The 15251-nt window shown below is 43.0% G+C and overlaps 1 protein-coding gene across 1 annotated transcript; it reads left to right on the top strand.

Annotated features, from left to right (window-relative positions):
- The first annotated feature begins 257 nt into the window (after window positions 1-257).
- LOC124662160 lies at window positions 258-613 on the top strand. Its single transcript, XM_047200037.1, has 2 exons — window positions 258-366; window positions 461-613. Exons 1-2 carry the CDS (start codon window positions 280-282, stop codon window positions 611-613), a joined length of 240 nt encoding a protein of 79 aa, XP_047055993.1. The 5' UTR covers window positions 258-279.
- Window positions 614-15251: the final 14638 nt, after the last annotated feature.

Below are 15251 nucleotides of genomic sequence, written 5' to 3'. Positions count from 1 at the left end.
TTAATCGCTATGCTATGCTCTGCTATGCACGGCGCCACTATTCCATTATACGTAGAGGCAACATAGGAGACTAGATTTTTTGGAAAGGAGTTGGGCTTTCCATATGCTTATCTGGCCCTCCGTTCGGATGCAGTTATCTACTGAAAAGCCCATGCTCCGACTGAGTCGGGCTCTGATCCAGCCAGACGGGCCGGCTTCATGGTAATGTTAAAGCCCAATACGAATGATGATCCATTCTGCAAACAAACCCACAGAGACAGAGGCGAGCAAGCGAGAGCCATGGCGGCGTTGGATCTGTCGAAGCTGGTGAAGGAGAGGAAATTCTGGGTCGCCTCCTTCCTCGTCGCATGGGCCGCCGCGCTCCAGGTTCCCATCCAATCCTGCTCCCCTCACCTCACCTATCTGTCCAGCTCCAGTAATCAAAGATGAGGTTTTTAGCCGCGGCGGAAATGGTGTGCAGGGGCACATGATGTGGGTGCAGCGGCAGGACGCGTTCAAGGACAAGTTCGGGGACCCCGACGCCCCCAACAAGGTCACCGAGGCCGACCAGCCCGCCGCCCCCGGCGCCGACGGCCTCGCCAGGGAGGCCACCGCCGACGCCGAGTTCAGATAGATGATACGAGATGAGAAAAAGAGATCCCCTTTGTGAATTTGGCTTGTTTTACTAGAGCGGTGATCGATCACCAGGGCGTCTAAGTACGTGTAACTACTTGTTATGCCTGTTTGTGGTAGCAGGTTGCCAATGTCTGTGTAACACACCCATGTTATTGCTGTTCTTGTCGACATTGATTTATCAGCATCTCACAACTCTTGCTTTGCTTGTGCATACTGCAGCAGCTATGTGTAATTAGTGGTATTAGCTACTAGTGCAAGCTTTCCCATCCGAATAATGTTTCTTTTACATGGTGGCCTGGTGGTGGTAGGAGATCAGTTGCCAATGTTCATAATCACGGCTAACTGAGGCTTCTCCTTGTACTGTCAAAACTAGTTGATCATTCATCACTACCAAATCTGCTTTGCTTCTACTACATCTCGCCTAGTAGCTTCTCGTTTTAACTAGTGAATTGATTGCGATTTCTGTCATGTTCCTTATTTTAACTTGCAAAAGTTATTTTTTTCTGTGTGTTTACACTTTCGTAGAATACATGGGTGTGTTTTCTTATCTACACTGAATGAATAGCAATATTTCTGATTCGGTTTCCTTATCTGAACTACACATTGCAACGCCGGAAGAAACCATCTGTTGGAGAAACCGTGAGTGGCTTTCTGTCTAGCCATGAGCAGGAAGAATCTGTACTCCTATTTTGTGACCGGATCCATCATTTGCTCTGCGGTGTTTGGCCTGACAGTACTACTGCAGCTGAAATTAGATCTCAGTTACTTGTCATGCCTGACTCACACCATCAGGTTCATCAGTCCGTGCTCCTTTGCCTATTGACCAAGTAACAGTACATTTACGAGTACCAGCAGCAGTACTGCAAAAGAATACATATAGTTAGCATCTTTTTTGGACTTTGCTTCCAAGTCTGGTGACTTTTTGTTCTTCTGAGAGTGTTTTCTTATCTGAACTAAATAAATTGTACTACGTCCGTCTGCAAAAAGATTTCTTAACTTTGAATAAATTTGGATGTATCTAGATACTAAAATAGGTACATATACATCCAATTTTGACAAAGTTGAGACATCTTGTTATGGACGGAGGAAGTAATATTTCTGATTGCTTCTATAATCCGAGCTGCAACGCCTAATGAGATCATCTGTTGGAAAACCTGAGCAGGAAGAATCCGTGGTTTTCCGACATGTTTCTTTTTTGAGCTGAAGGAGCACTGACTCTGGCATGGTACAAATATGCAGAGCAATGGTAGGGCAGCAGGATAGCGTGCTAGATAGCTGCTGGTGTTTCTTCATTTCAAAGAGGACTGAATCTCCTTCCTCTGTTGCTATAACAGGGTAGTTGTGTGATTGCAAATGAGCCAAAACCAGTGGCACCGTTCACTGCATTGCTGTAGCTCAATGTCTGTCCACGGCATCAGGTTCATCAGTCAGTGCTCCTTTGCCCATCGAAGAAGCAAAATAATTTTTGTACCGCCGTGCTGCAACTTTGCTTCCAAGTATGGTAGGCTGGTGGATCACTTTCCCTTTTCTTATTCTGGTGAAAGGATGGATGGAGAAGGTTCCGATGAAATGAAGTTAAATTAGAATTGGTGAATTGAAAGGAGAGAAGGAGAGATGACGATGAATGACAGTGCAAGAATACTGGACATGCTGAATTGCTAGAGAGCTGGCCGTGACTCTTGAACTATGCTTGGTTACAGCATCTGCTGCGCCACCGCCAGCACGATGGTTCAAGTTAGCCAGCTAGTCTTCCCGTCACATATTATACATGGTGTATGTATATGTAACCTTTTTCGCCTAAACTAGTAACCTTTATATCCTGGACATCCATCCATCCAGAGAGAGAGAGAGAGAGAGAGAACTAATTGGACACCTGCGAGTTTGCTGCCAAGAGAGGCGAGAAATAGATGATGCGTTCATGTTGGTCGAGATTGCAGGCTTATATAATTAAGGCCAAGAGAAAGCAAGATATACTTAGATAGATGCAAAATAATGATATATAATTAATTTATGAATTTACTTATGTGCCGGAAACTAAAAATGTAGCTCATGCAACATGTTTGCATCCGTTTCAAAAGAAAAGAAGGAATGTACCCTTTTGCAGCGTCTGCTACCCTCCAACGTGGATCAAATTTTTTTTAAAGGGAAGGCCTCTTGGCCCAGCTTTATATATAAAGCTCAAACGTGGATCAAATTAGCCAGCAGCTTTATTCTTTCAATCCAATATGTACATATAACCTTTTGACCTAACCTTTTGTATCTTGGGCATGTAGGGAGAGATAATAAATAATTAACACGTGTGTGTTTAGTCCCGCGAGGTTATAAGAGACGTTGATGTATCGCCGTTGTTTTTTTTTTGATGTATCGCCGTTGGTTGAGAAAACATGCTTTGAGTAGTAGCATTAAGAGAAAGCAAGATATATGGGTGACAAATCATGAGACTTCGTATATTACTAGTTAGTTTGCACGCGGCATATGTTGTGGCATATGCTGCTGCATACCATTCGATTCGACTGGTACGTATTATATGTGAGATGAGCTGTGATCTGTAAGCTAAGCATCTCTATCGCCGATTTGGAACAGAAGAAAAGAAAAAGAAAGACAGAAGGAAGGAAGGAAGATGCCCTCAGAGCGTCTCGGTGTCTGTCGTCGGTGCCCACTAGCAGCAACTACCGGTTCGTTGCAGTCTAGTAGTCCACAGCCTGCTTTGCCGGTTTTCCACCATGACATGTGTTGCCGGGTCACTAGTATTAGCCAGTATACAACTAGTGGCATGTTTACAGGGCAAGCAAAGCAAATGCGATTTGGACTAAATATCTGGCTTCAGCTGCGGTGACCGAATGACGTGGTGTGCGTGTGTACAGGGAGAGGGAGTTTCGGGCAGATGGATATTCTAACGGGATGATCTCCTATACTTTTTAATATTATTACGGATATACTTGACATACTCATTGCAAGAGCCAAAGAGGATGGTCAGGTTGGTGGTTTGATTCCACACTTAGTTGACGGGGGATTTCTATATTGCAATACGCCGAGGTATTCTGTTTTGGAAAGGCGAAAGAAGTTGAGGAGGACTATAAGATTCTATTTGGGTGTGACATAGGCTCCTTCCCATTTAGATATCTGGGAATACCAATCCATTTCCGAAAGCTTGAAAATAGTGAGTGGAAACCGATAGAAGACCGTTTTGTGAAAAAACTTTGTTGCTGGGCTGGTAAAATGTTATCTTATAGTGATCGTCTTTTACTCATAAATTCAGTACTCACGAGTATGCCAATGTTTATGCTTTCTTTCTTGGAAATACCTGTTGGGGTGAGGAAAAAGCTAGACTACTTTAGATCACGTTTTTTCTGGCAAAGCGATGGACATAAAAAGAAGTATCGATTAACCAAGTGAGACGTAATTTGCAGAACTAAAGATCAGGGAGGCTTGGGGGTGGAGATGTTAGAATTATAGAACAAGAGCCTTCTTAGCAAATGGCTATTTAAACTTTTGAATGAAGAGGGAATGTGGCAAGAGCTCATGTGCAATAAATACTTGAAGAACAAAACTTTGTCACAAATTTCAGCAAACCCTACAAACTCGCCTCTTTGGAAAGGCTTAATGCATGTCAAAGGCGATTTATTTAGTGGAGGTTCCTCGGTGGTTGGGGATGGGAAAAATACTAGATTTTGGGAAGATACGTGGCTAGGCGATAGGCCTTTAAAGGATCAATACCCCACTTTATATAATATTGTTAATCATCCAAACGTGACAGTAGCACATGTTATGAGATCGTCTCCTCTAAACATTGGTTTCAAGCGTGTCTTATCATTGAATAAATGGGATCGATGGGTACACCTTGTTTTACGGCTTACGAGGGTTCAACTGTCAACTGTCGGATCAGCTAGATGCTTTTCGGTGGGCCCTTACTACCTTGGGTGTTTTTACTGTGAAGTCTATGTTCTTAGATTTGCTCGATGATCACACTCCATATCTTAAGAAATACATTTGGAAAATCAAAGTACCACTTAAAATCAGATTTTTTAATGTGGTTTTTTTGCGTAAGGGAGTGATTCTAACTAGCTAAAGACAATCTTCTTAAACGCAACTGGAATGGCTGTTCAAAATGTTGTTTTTGTGACAAAATGAGAATATACATCATCTTTTTTTCTCTTGCCCATTTGCAAAAAAATGAGAAATACATTTATATGACTTTTAACAATCCTCCACCCTCTAATATTACAAACTTATTTGACAATTGGTTAAAGGGTGTGGTCTTGTTGGTGTGGGTGTATGTGCCCTTCTGTGGGCTATATGGATTGCGCGTAATGATTTATGTTTAACAAGAAGAGTTACCCATCCTTTCTGCAGGTTATTCCTTTGGTTACCCACTGGATCCATATGTTGTCCTATCTCCAGCCAGCGGTGGAGCATCAGGATATGGATACTGGGTGCAACCGTTTGGCGACAGTCACTCGGGATTTCTACAGCCGGTGCGGTTGGCTGTCTGATAGGCGTATCACCTTATGAAGCCTAGATTACACTTAGTCCTTTTTTTAGATGGCTTATCCATGTTGAAACGTTGTGTGATCCGTGAGTTTGTAATAATCAGAATTATGTAATAATCTCATACTTTCTAGCAATAAAAAGCCGTATGCATCGATTGATGCAGAGGCTGGGATGACCCATTTTGAAAAAAGTTAGCACGTAACTTGTATGTGAATCGATAACCAGTCCTAGAGAGGTCAAAACGGCTTGGTTCAGCACATAGCCTTTAGAGCTTAGGATAGGGACCCTTGGGAGGAACTAGGGCTTCTGGTCCCAAAATCGTCTTGCGTATCGTGTTGATCGTTGGCCTCGTGGGGGGGAGTTGGGGCGTAGCTCCCTAGGAACCGCAGGTATACATAGACATGTTCATGTAGCGTGTTGCTAATGTAACAAGTTACAACCGAGGAAAACAAGTTTGTCACTAGTTTTTGAAAAATAACCAGCGATGAACCATTTGTACCTCTTTGTCACTTCTTTGTCGTAGACGTGTGACATCCGAAATAGTCCATGGTCATCGATTTTTTTTCAGCCCACGGGTCGACCACGAAGCAACTACCAACCACATAATATTAATTTACCCTTCCGTGGCAAGCGAAGCGGAGACCATCTCACAACCTACCGGTGAGGGTTTTTTTTTGTCTGTCACCTGTATGAGTTACCAGTGGCGGACTTTGCATCATGGGTCTTGTTGCGGCTATATCCAGTAGTGGCATGTAGTTTATTTCTTCGTAAAGTGAGCATGTAGAGCAAGTCCAAAATGTTTGGTGACTCCGGATGGATTTTACTCAAGAAACAATAAAAATCCTATCGAGACTAATTAAGTTTGTGCATAATCCTGTATTTTTCAACCGTGTATTTGTGGAAAATGATTTCAATATTAGATTATGATTGTATTAGAAACGGTTTCAATACATATATTTTACTAATTCAAATGTTTAATTTAAATCTTGTTCTTCACACTCCACCAAAGATTTGACAAAACGTTTCCTTTGCAAACACCTTCCACACTCTAGAATACTCCTTTTTTTTACTTGAATACACAGAAAATCATATACACAATACCTTTCTATTTACTTACATCTAAGGGAGGTAACCATAGACTTCAGAGACATCTATTGAAATATTTATTAGAGATTATACTTTCATCTCTTTGCTAAAATGTTTAAGGACAAGATATATATTGATAAAAAGATGTACATATCCACTAAAGCTCATATGAGTGTCAACGGTAATGTGCCGATGCATGTATTTTGTGGTTAGTCATTTTTCCGAAACTGAGGTTGCTTGATTTATATAAGATTTTTTTGGGAGGCAATGTAGCAAAAGAATGAAACTGAATTTTAAAGCTAAAGAATACTTGAAATTAATTCAAAGTATGGTTCTAACATTGGTCTAAAAGAATGACATTGTATCTCAACATTTGTATAAGTGTTATGTGGTTAACTTTATTAAGTGTGATAGGAAACTATACTAATTCAAAGAGGATGATCCACCGAGGAGCAACAACAACAAGCAAGGAGCAACAACAACTAGTACATGCCCTTAGAACTACATAGAGAAGTTGTGACGACCACGTTGTGCATGTTGTCCTCACCCCAAATGTATTGGGAACTGACGGTTGCCTTCCTCTTCTCCCCGCCGTATATGTATGCCACGAGGGAAATAAAGGCCACCACGGTCACCGAAGGAGCATACATGACTTAGTCTGATGCGCGCTGCTCTTGCAAGAACGGCCACCATGTCAACGTAGAAGAACGATACCCAATGCCAACCGTGTGTTTCTTCTCTCCAAGCAAAGCGAAGAAATTGGAAGAAAAGGGAAGGGTGGATTCAGGTTCCGGGAACATTTCTCTAGCATTGTGTTAACCATCTCCAGAGTCCAGACAAACAAAGTTAATTATTACTTTGTTGCATTCCAAGAATTGAGCTTGCATGATCCCTTCTTGGAATGAACCCCTCCTCCCTCCCAAGGGGTGGTGGAGAATTAACTACATACATGCACTATACAAGCAAATTAACAAGAAGAATGGCAACTACATACATACAAGAAGTATTGTTGTGCTTTGCTCAAGGGGAATAGACAGTGAGATGGGATACTAGGAGATTGCGCCAAAGAGAGCAGGTTGCACAAATTCTCCAATGCGGAGCTTGATGATGAGTTTGACCTCTAGGATGATGATCATTAGGGCATTAGAAGTCCCACTCCAAGCATGAGAACATCAACAATGTTAACGTAGAGACCTATAGGGAGGAAGGCAGAGAAGTAGAGACCGAGACAGAAGATGAGAGTGGAGTGTACAAGAAGGAACCTTGGGAGATCATATCCACTAGTAAGTAGTTGCAACTAATAAAAGGCAAGAGAACCCAACAATGTAGAATGATCTCAATGTGATTGAGGAGAAGAGGAGGGTGACTAAGCTACTATTTATATCGCGCATAACGTAGGTTGATGAGCAAAAGCTTACTCTTAACAAGGAGAGAAATAACATCATGGAGGAGAAAAAATGGACTAGAAAAAGGACTAAGAAGTAACACTCATGTTAATGAACGCAAGTGTGATGGGTGATAAAGCAAGCCTATTGGGAGCTCACTTAGGGGAAGATCTTTGCTTCCAAGCCACTATGGCAATGCGGGTTCTTTGATGGTGGCATTAGTGAAGGTAGAGTTGTGTGTGCGTGTGTACGTGCGCGAATTGTGAGTGTGCGTGAGGGTTTGTTTTTCATTTGGGACAAATATTGTGTTTCCGTGGTCTTAGGTTTTGGATAATCTTTGTTCTGTGTGGTAGAATCATGAATTAATATGTATGGCATGAGGCATATTTTGCTCAATTGTATTTGAATTTGCATTCAAAGTTTCCAAAAAGGACATGGATTTCTAATGTTCTTTACACGTTTATGATGAAAATATCAAGTTAGAACTAGTACGATGTCATAATATAATTGAAATGACATTTATTATGTACAATAGGAGAACAAGATCCCCTTTGTGAAGTTGTCCTGTTTTACTAGAGCGATGAGCGATAACCAGGGCATCTAAGTATGTGTAACTACCAATTAGTGCTAGCATTCGAGCTTGATCATGGTATCAATAATGTTTGTTACACCTGTTTCACTGTTTGTGGTAGCAAGGTTGCCAATGGTTCATCATCACGGCTACAACTGATCTTATCGACAGCGCAAAACTTTAATCTGCGTGGGCTTACTACATCATCAATAGGTAGTTAGTAGTTTGGTACTACTACCTAGTACTGCAAGCATGCTCATCTAAATAATGTCTGTTGTACCTTGTGGTGGTGCGGTAGGAGATCAGTTGCCAACATTCATCTTCGCGGCTAATTAAGGCTTTTCCTTATACTGTCAACACTAGTTGACCATCATCCCGAAGCTGCTTTGCTAAGGCATACTAGTACATCCCAGTTATGTCCACTCACTGAATGAACTGATTTTGACTTCTCTTCAGTTCTCTTATTTTAACTTGCAGAAGGTAAATTTTCTGTGTTTCATAGGAGTATATGGGAGTGTTTTCTCATCTGAACTGAATGAATCGCTATACTTATTTCCGATTGGTTTCTCTTATCTGGGCTAGACACTGCAATTCCAGAAGGAACCATCATCTGTTGAAAAAACCGTGAGTGGCTTCCTGTCTAGCGATGAGCAAGAAGATCTGCTGTGTATGGCCTGACAGTACTGCTGCAGCTGAAATTACATCTCACCTAGTTTGTCCTGCCTGACTCACACCATCAGTCGGTACTCTCTTTCGTGTCGACGAAGTATCAATACATTTGCGAGTAACATCATCAGTACTGCAAAAGAATACATATAGTTTGCATCTTTTTTCATGAACCTTGCTTCCAAGTCGGGTGACAGGCGGATTACTTTTTTTGTTCTTCTAGAAGTGCTTTCTTATCTGAACTAAATGGATTGTATTTTTTCTGATTGGTACCTAATCTGAACAACGAGCTGCAATGCAGAATGAGATCATCTGTTGAAAAAACTGAGCAGGAAGAATCCTTGGATTCGGGACGGGATTAGGCATTACAAATAAGAGCATGGTAGGGCAGCAGATAGCTAGCTGCTGGTGTCTCTACATTTCAAAGAGGACAGATGAATGTATTTTCTGTTGGACCAACAGGAGCTGTTTGATTGTAGATGAGCCAAAACCAGTGGCATCGTTCACTCATTGCAGTAGCTCAACACCTGAAATCTAAGGCTGTCCACGGCGTTCATCGTTCAGTGCTTCTTTGCCCATCGAAGAAGCAAGAATTTTTGGTACCACCGTGTTGCAACTTTGCTTCCAAGTATGGTAGGCTGGTGGATCACTTTCCATTTTCTTCTTCTGGTGAATGGATGGATGGAGAAGGTTCTGATGAAATAAAATTAAATTATAATTGGTGAATTGGAAGGGGTGAAGGAGAGATGACGATGAATGACAGTGCAAGGATACAGTACATGCTGCATTGCTGAAGAACTATCCGTGACTGTGTCTGTGTGTGCCAACTATGCTTGGTTACAGCATCTGCTGCACCACCGCCAGCACGATGGATCAAGTTAGCCAGCTTTATTCTTCCCGTCACATATTATTATACATGGTGTACGTATATCTAACCTTTTTCGCCTAACCTAGCATCGTTTATATCCTGAACATCCATCCAGGGAGAGAGAGAGAGAGAGAGAGAGAGAGAGAGAGAGAGAGAGAGAGAGAGAGAGAGAGAGAGAGAGAGAGATGCAAAATAATGATACGTGGATCAAATTAGCGAGCAGCTTTATTCTTTCAATCCAATATGTAGATATAACATTTTCACCTAACCTTTGTATCTTGGGCATGTAGGGAGTGATAATAAATAATTAACACGTGTGTGTTTATTCCCGCGAGGTTAAAAGAAACGTTTATGTGCCGCCGTTGGTTGAGAAAACATGCCTTAAGTAGTAGCATGAAGAGAAATCAAGATATATGGGTGACAAATCATGAGACTTACATGCGGCATATGTTGTGGCATATGCTGCTGCATCTCATTCGATTCTATTCGATTGGTAGATAAGAGAAGAAAAGAAACAAAGCAGGAAGGAAGGAAGATGCCGTTAGAGCGTGTCGGTGTCTGTCGTCGGTGCCCACTGCCCACTAGCAGCAACTATCTAGGTTCGTTGCAGTCCAGTAGTGCACAGCCTGCTTTGCCCGTTTCCACCATGACATGTATTAGCCAGTATGAGAACAGAGCGTGGTTAGGTGGGCGAGAGTGCGGCCACCCGGGTTCGAGTGCTGAGTTTAACCCGGGGCTCAGGAGTTTTCTTCTATTAAAAATGCCAACGGGTGCTAGTGCCTGGGTTGGTCTCGTTTTTTTTTTTTGAATTAGCCAGTATACAGGAAGACCGGTAGTACCAACTAGTGGCATGTTTACAGGGCAAGCAAGCAAATGTGACTTGGACTAAATATTTGGCTTCAGCTGCCGGTGACGTGGTGTGCGTGTGTACAGGGAGAGGGAGTTTCAGGCGGATGGATATTCTGACGGGATGGTTGTCTTCAGCTTAATCAGTCAGCACATAACTCGTCCGTGAATCGATAACCGATCCTGGAGAGGTCAAAACGGCTTGATTCAGCACATAGTCTTTCGAGCTTAGGACAGGGACCCTCCGGAGGAACTAAGAGCATCTCCAACCTTCTCCCTGATGAGGTTTTTGCCAGCCTTTTTTTTATCCGGACGGTGAAAAATGGTCCAGTTGTATCCCTGATCCTCGTTTTCGCTCGGATTAGGGCTTTCATCCTCCAGCGAGCCCATGTCAGCCCCGGCCCCCCGGGGAGAGCTCAAGGATTCCGGAGGAAACAATAGCGCGGGAATCATCTGGTGGCCGCAACTTGTTGGCGATAAAGGTTGTCGTCGTCCTCGTCGCATCGTCTTCCCGAGATACGACGCACTTGTGTTTGGGGGAAATTTTTATTTTAATAGATAGAAGAAATTTGTAGGTAATATTCAAAGTGGTGCCACATAAACAAATTACATATAAAAACTTCGAAAAAACATAAACAATACATATAAAAACTTTGAACAAAAAATTTAAACTACTACTTCTTCCTTGATGGCCCCGCCTCATCGTTCTCACGGCGGCGCTTCTGGCTCGTCACCTCCTCCGAAGAGCTGGTGTCCTTCGACGCGTCGGAGGAACTTGTGTCCTCCTCGTCGTCGAAGGTGCTCGCCGGCTGCGCCTTCGCTTCTGCGTCCACCTCCGCCTTTGCTCGAGCCACCGCGTCCACAGCCTCTTCCTCCTCCTCTCCTCAGCCTCTTCCTCCTCCCGCTCCTCGGTCTCTTCCTTATCCTCCTCGTCGGCCTCCCATTCCTCCTCGTTGTTCTGCGACGGGGAATCGTCGCTGCTAGGCGTTGCAGCTCTATCCCACCAATGGCGCCATCCAGGCGATTTCCCTTCATTGTTGGTGTCCGATGGCAAAGAGAGATTGCTCATGCTAACAGAGGATAGTGAGAGAGGAGGGAAGAGATGAATGGCGCCGGCCGGTTGTAGATCGGAAAGCGTATATGTAGGGATCTATCGACGAAGAGAGCGGCGGTTGCTCTTCCGCGGAGTTCGTGCTCCATTACGGCGGTTCGCGCAACGAGGCCACTGCGACGGTTCCCCGACGAGGCGTTTGGGCTCCCCGGGCCACTTCGCGGTCCATTACGGCGGTTCAATGCGTCAATCGATGTGATTTCCACTCCGACGGTTCCCCTTCCCGGCGACTGCACCGTCGCTATGTACGCGGTGGTTGAGCATCAGTAGGCGACCATGGGCTCGCCATTGGGATTTCCTCCCCTGGCTAAATTTTACGGCCTGAGGAGCTCCAATGGCTGGAGATACTCTAAGGATTCTAGTCCCAAAATCGCCTGCTAGTTATCTTGCGTATCGTGCTGATCATTGGCCTCGTGAGGGGGAGATGTCGCGTATCTCCCTAGGCACCGCGGGTATACATAGATATGTTCATATAGGGTGTTGCTAAGATAACAAGTGAAAACCAAGGAAAACAAGTTTGTCACTAGTTTTCGAAAAATAACCAACGACAAACCATTTGTGTCTCTTTGTCACTTCTTTGTCGTAGATGTGTGACGTCCGAAAAAGTCCATGGTCATCGATTTTTTTCAGCCCCTGGTCGACCCCGAAGCAACTATCAACAATGTAAGTTTATTTTACGCTTCAGCGGCATACAAAGCGGAGATCATCTGACAACCTACCACTGAGGGTTTTTTTTTTGTCTATCACCGGCATGAGTTTCCAGTGGCGGACTTTCGATTTTGGGTCTTTTGCGGCTATAAACCTTATTCCAGTAGTGGTAGGTAGTGTATTTCTACGTAAAGTGAGCATTGAAAGCATGTCCAAAATGTTCGATGACTCCCGATGAATTTTACTCAAGAAATAATAAAAATCCTATCGAAACTAACTTTGTGCATAATCCTGTATTTTCCAACCGTGTATTTGTGGGAAATGATTTCAATATTAGATTATGATTGTATTAGAAATGGTTTCGATATAAATATTTTACTAATTCAAATGTTTAATTTAGATCTTGTTCTTCACACTCCACCAAAGGTTTGACAAAAAGTTTCCTTGCAAACACCTTCCACGCTCTAGAATACTTTTTTTTACTTGAATACACAGAAGATCATATACACCATACATTTCTATTTACTTACATCTAAGGGAGGTAGACATAGACTTCAGAGACATCTACTTTTTTTTGAAAAGGGATAAACCCGGCTTCTGCATCGTGATGATGCACACATCCCTTTATTAAGACCCAGCTAATTTTGTTCCATAGCACTTATTACATTTCAAGGTGCGTTTAAAGTTGATACAAAAATCAACCAGCGAAAAGAGAAAAACACGAAGTGACTAAGCATCCTTTAGTCAACTAAAATGCTGTCAACCATCCCGGCACAAGATATCCTGAGCGACCATCTGGAGCCGTATGCATCCAGAAGCCATAACATCCCGTTGTTCTTGCGGTGAGAGGAGAGCCCAGAGTTGGATCCAATGCACCATAGAGAAGTTCACCTGTAAAAAATTGAAATTTTTCTTGTTGTTAACAATTATATCATTGCGGCATCTCCATATTGACCAACATAAGTCTGATACGCCAATGCGAATTAAAAACTTGGATTGTTTGTCAACACCTTTTAACCAACCAAACATATTTGTAATATTGGTTGGCGAAGGGAGATTATTAGTGAAATTAACAGTTCGCCATATTAATTTAGCAAAAGGACATGCTACCGTCTCTTGTTTTCCGCAAAAAACACATTTAGTACACCCTGTCCATTGTCTCTTTGCTAAATTATCTTTTGTTAATAGCACCTTATTACTCAGGAATCACATAAAAATTTTGATTTTTAGGGGGATTTTAATCTTCCAAAGATATTTCCGTAAGTAAGTTGTATGATCATTCATAAGATCCTCATACATAGATTTGACTGTAAAGAACCCTTTGGTTGTTAGCTTCCACATAAAACAGTCTGATTCATTATTTAAATTAATCATCATTAATCATTGGCATAAGTGTAACCACGCTGTCCACTTATTACCAGATAGTACATGTCTGAAACCAATGTTCAGCGGCGTGTGTGCTAATACGTGAGCCACCAAAACATTCTTATGGTTCACAATATTATATAAGGATGGGTATTGACTAGCTAATGAGGATTCCCTAACCAAATATCTTCCCAAAATTTTGTCGATGTACCATTACCAATTTTAAAATACCTTCCAAAAGGGGGAATCGGCCGGTTTTGCCTGTACTTCTGCAAGTGTTTTTTGGCTTAGGTATTTGTTATGTTGTAATTCTTGTTCGCACCCTGATGGCGTGTATTTCACACGTTCGTTGGGCAACCCCAAGAGGAAGGTATGATGCGCACAGCAGCAAGTTTTCCCTCAGAAAGAAACCAAGGTTTATCGAACCAGGAGGAGCCAAGAAGCACGTTGAAGGTTGATGGCGGCGGGATGTAGTGCGGCGCAACACCGGAGATTCCGGCGCCAACGTGGAACCTGCACAACACAACCAAAGTACTTTGCCCCAACGAAACAGTGAGGTTGTCAATCTCACCGGCTTGCTGTAACAAAGGATTAACCGAATTGTGTGGAAGATGATTGTTTGCGAGAGAAAACGAGTAAAACAAGTATTGCGAGCAGATTTGTATTTCAGTATTAAAGAATGGACCGGGGTACACGGTTCACTAGAGGTGTCTCTCCCATAAGATAAAAGCATGTTGGGTGAACAAATTACAGTCGGGCAATTGACAAATAGAGAGGGCATAACAATGCACATACATGTCATGATAAGTATAGTGAGATTTAATTGGGCATTACGACAAAGTACATAGACCGCCATCCAACTACATCTATGCCTAAAAAGTCCACCTTCGGGTTATCATCCGAACCCCTTCCGGTATTAAGTTGCAAAGCAACGGACAATTGCATTAAGTATGGTGCGTAATGTAATCAATAACTACATCCTCGGACATAGCATCAATGTTTTATCCCTAGTGGCAACAGCACAACACAACCTTAGAACTTTCTGTCACTGTCTCAGGTGTCAATGCAGGCATGAACCCACTATCGAGCATAAATACTCCCTCTTGGAGTTAAGAGAAAATACTTGGCCAGAGCCTCTACTAATAACGGAGAGCATGCAAGATCATAAACAACACATATGTAATAACTTGATAATTAACATAACATGGTATTCTCTATCCATCGGATCCCGACAAACACAACATAGAGTATTACGGATAGATGATCTTGATCATGTTAGGCAGCTCACAAGATCCAACAATGAAGCACAATGAGGAGAAGACAACCATATAGCTACTGCTATGGACCCATAGTCCGGGGGTGAACTACTCACTCATCACTCCGGAGGCGACCATGGCGGTGTAGAGTCCTCCGGGAGATGAATCCCCTCTCCGGCGGGGTGCCGGAGGAGATCTCCGAGAATCCCCGAGATGGGATTGGCGGCGGCGGCGTCTCCGGAAGGTTTTCCGTATCGTGGTTCTTCGCATCGGGGGTTTCGCGACGGAGGCTTTAAGTAGGCGGAAGGGCGAGTCGGAGGGCCGACGAGGGGCCCACACCACG

The sequence above is a fragment of the Lolium rigidum genome, chromosome 6, assembly GCF_022539505.1.
Source record: "Lolium rigidum isolate FL_2022 chromosome 6, APGP_CSIRO_Lrig_0.1, whole genome shotgun sequence".
Classification (NCBI taxonomy): Eukaryota; Viridiplantae; Streptophyta; class Magnoliopsida; order Poales; family Poaceae; genus Lolium; species Lolium rigidum.
The sequence above is the reverse complement of the archived record's forward strand: the minus strand, read 5'-3'. Positions and strand labels throughout refer to the sequence as shown.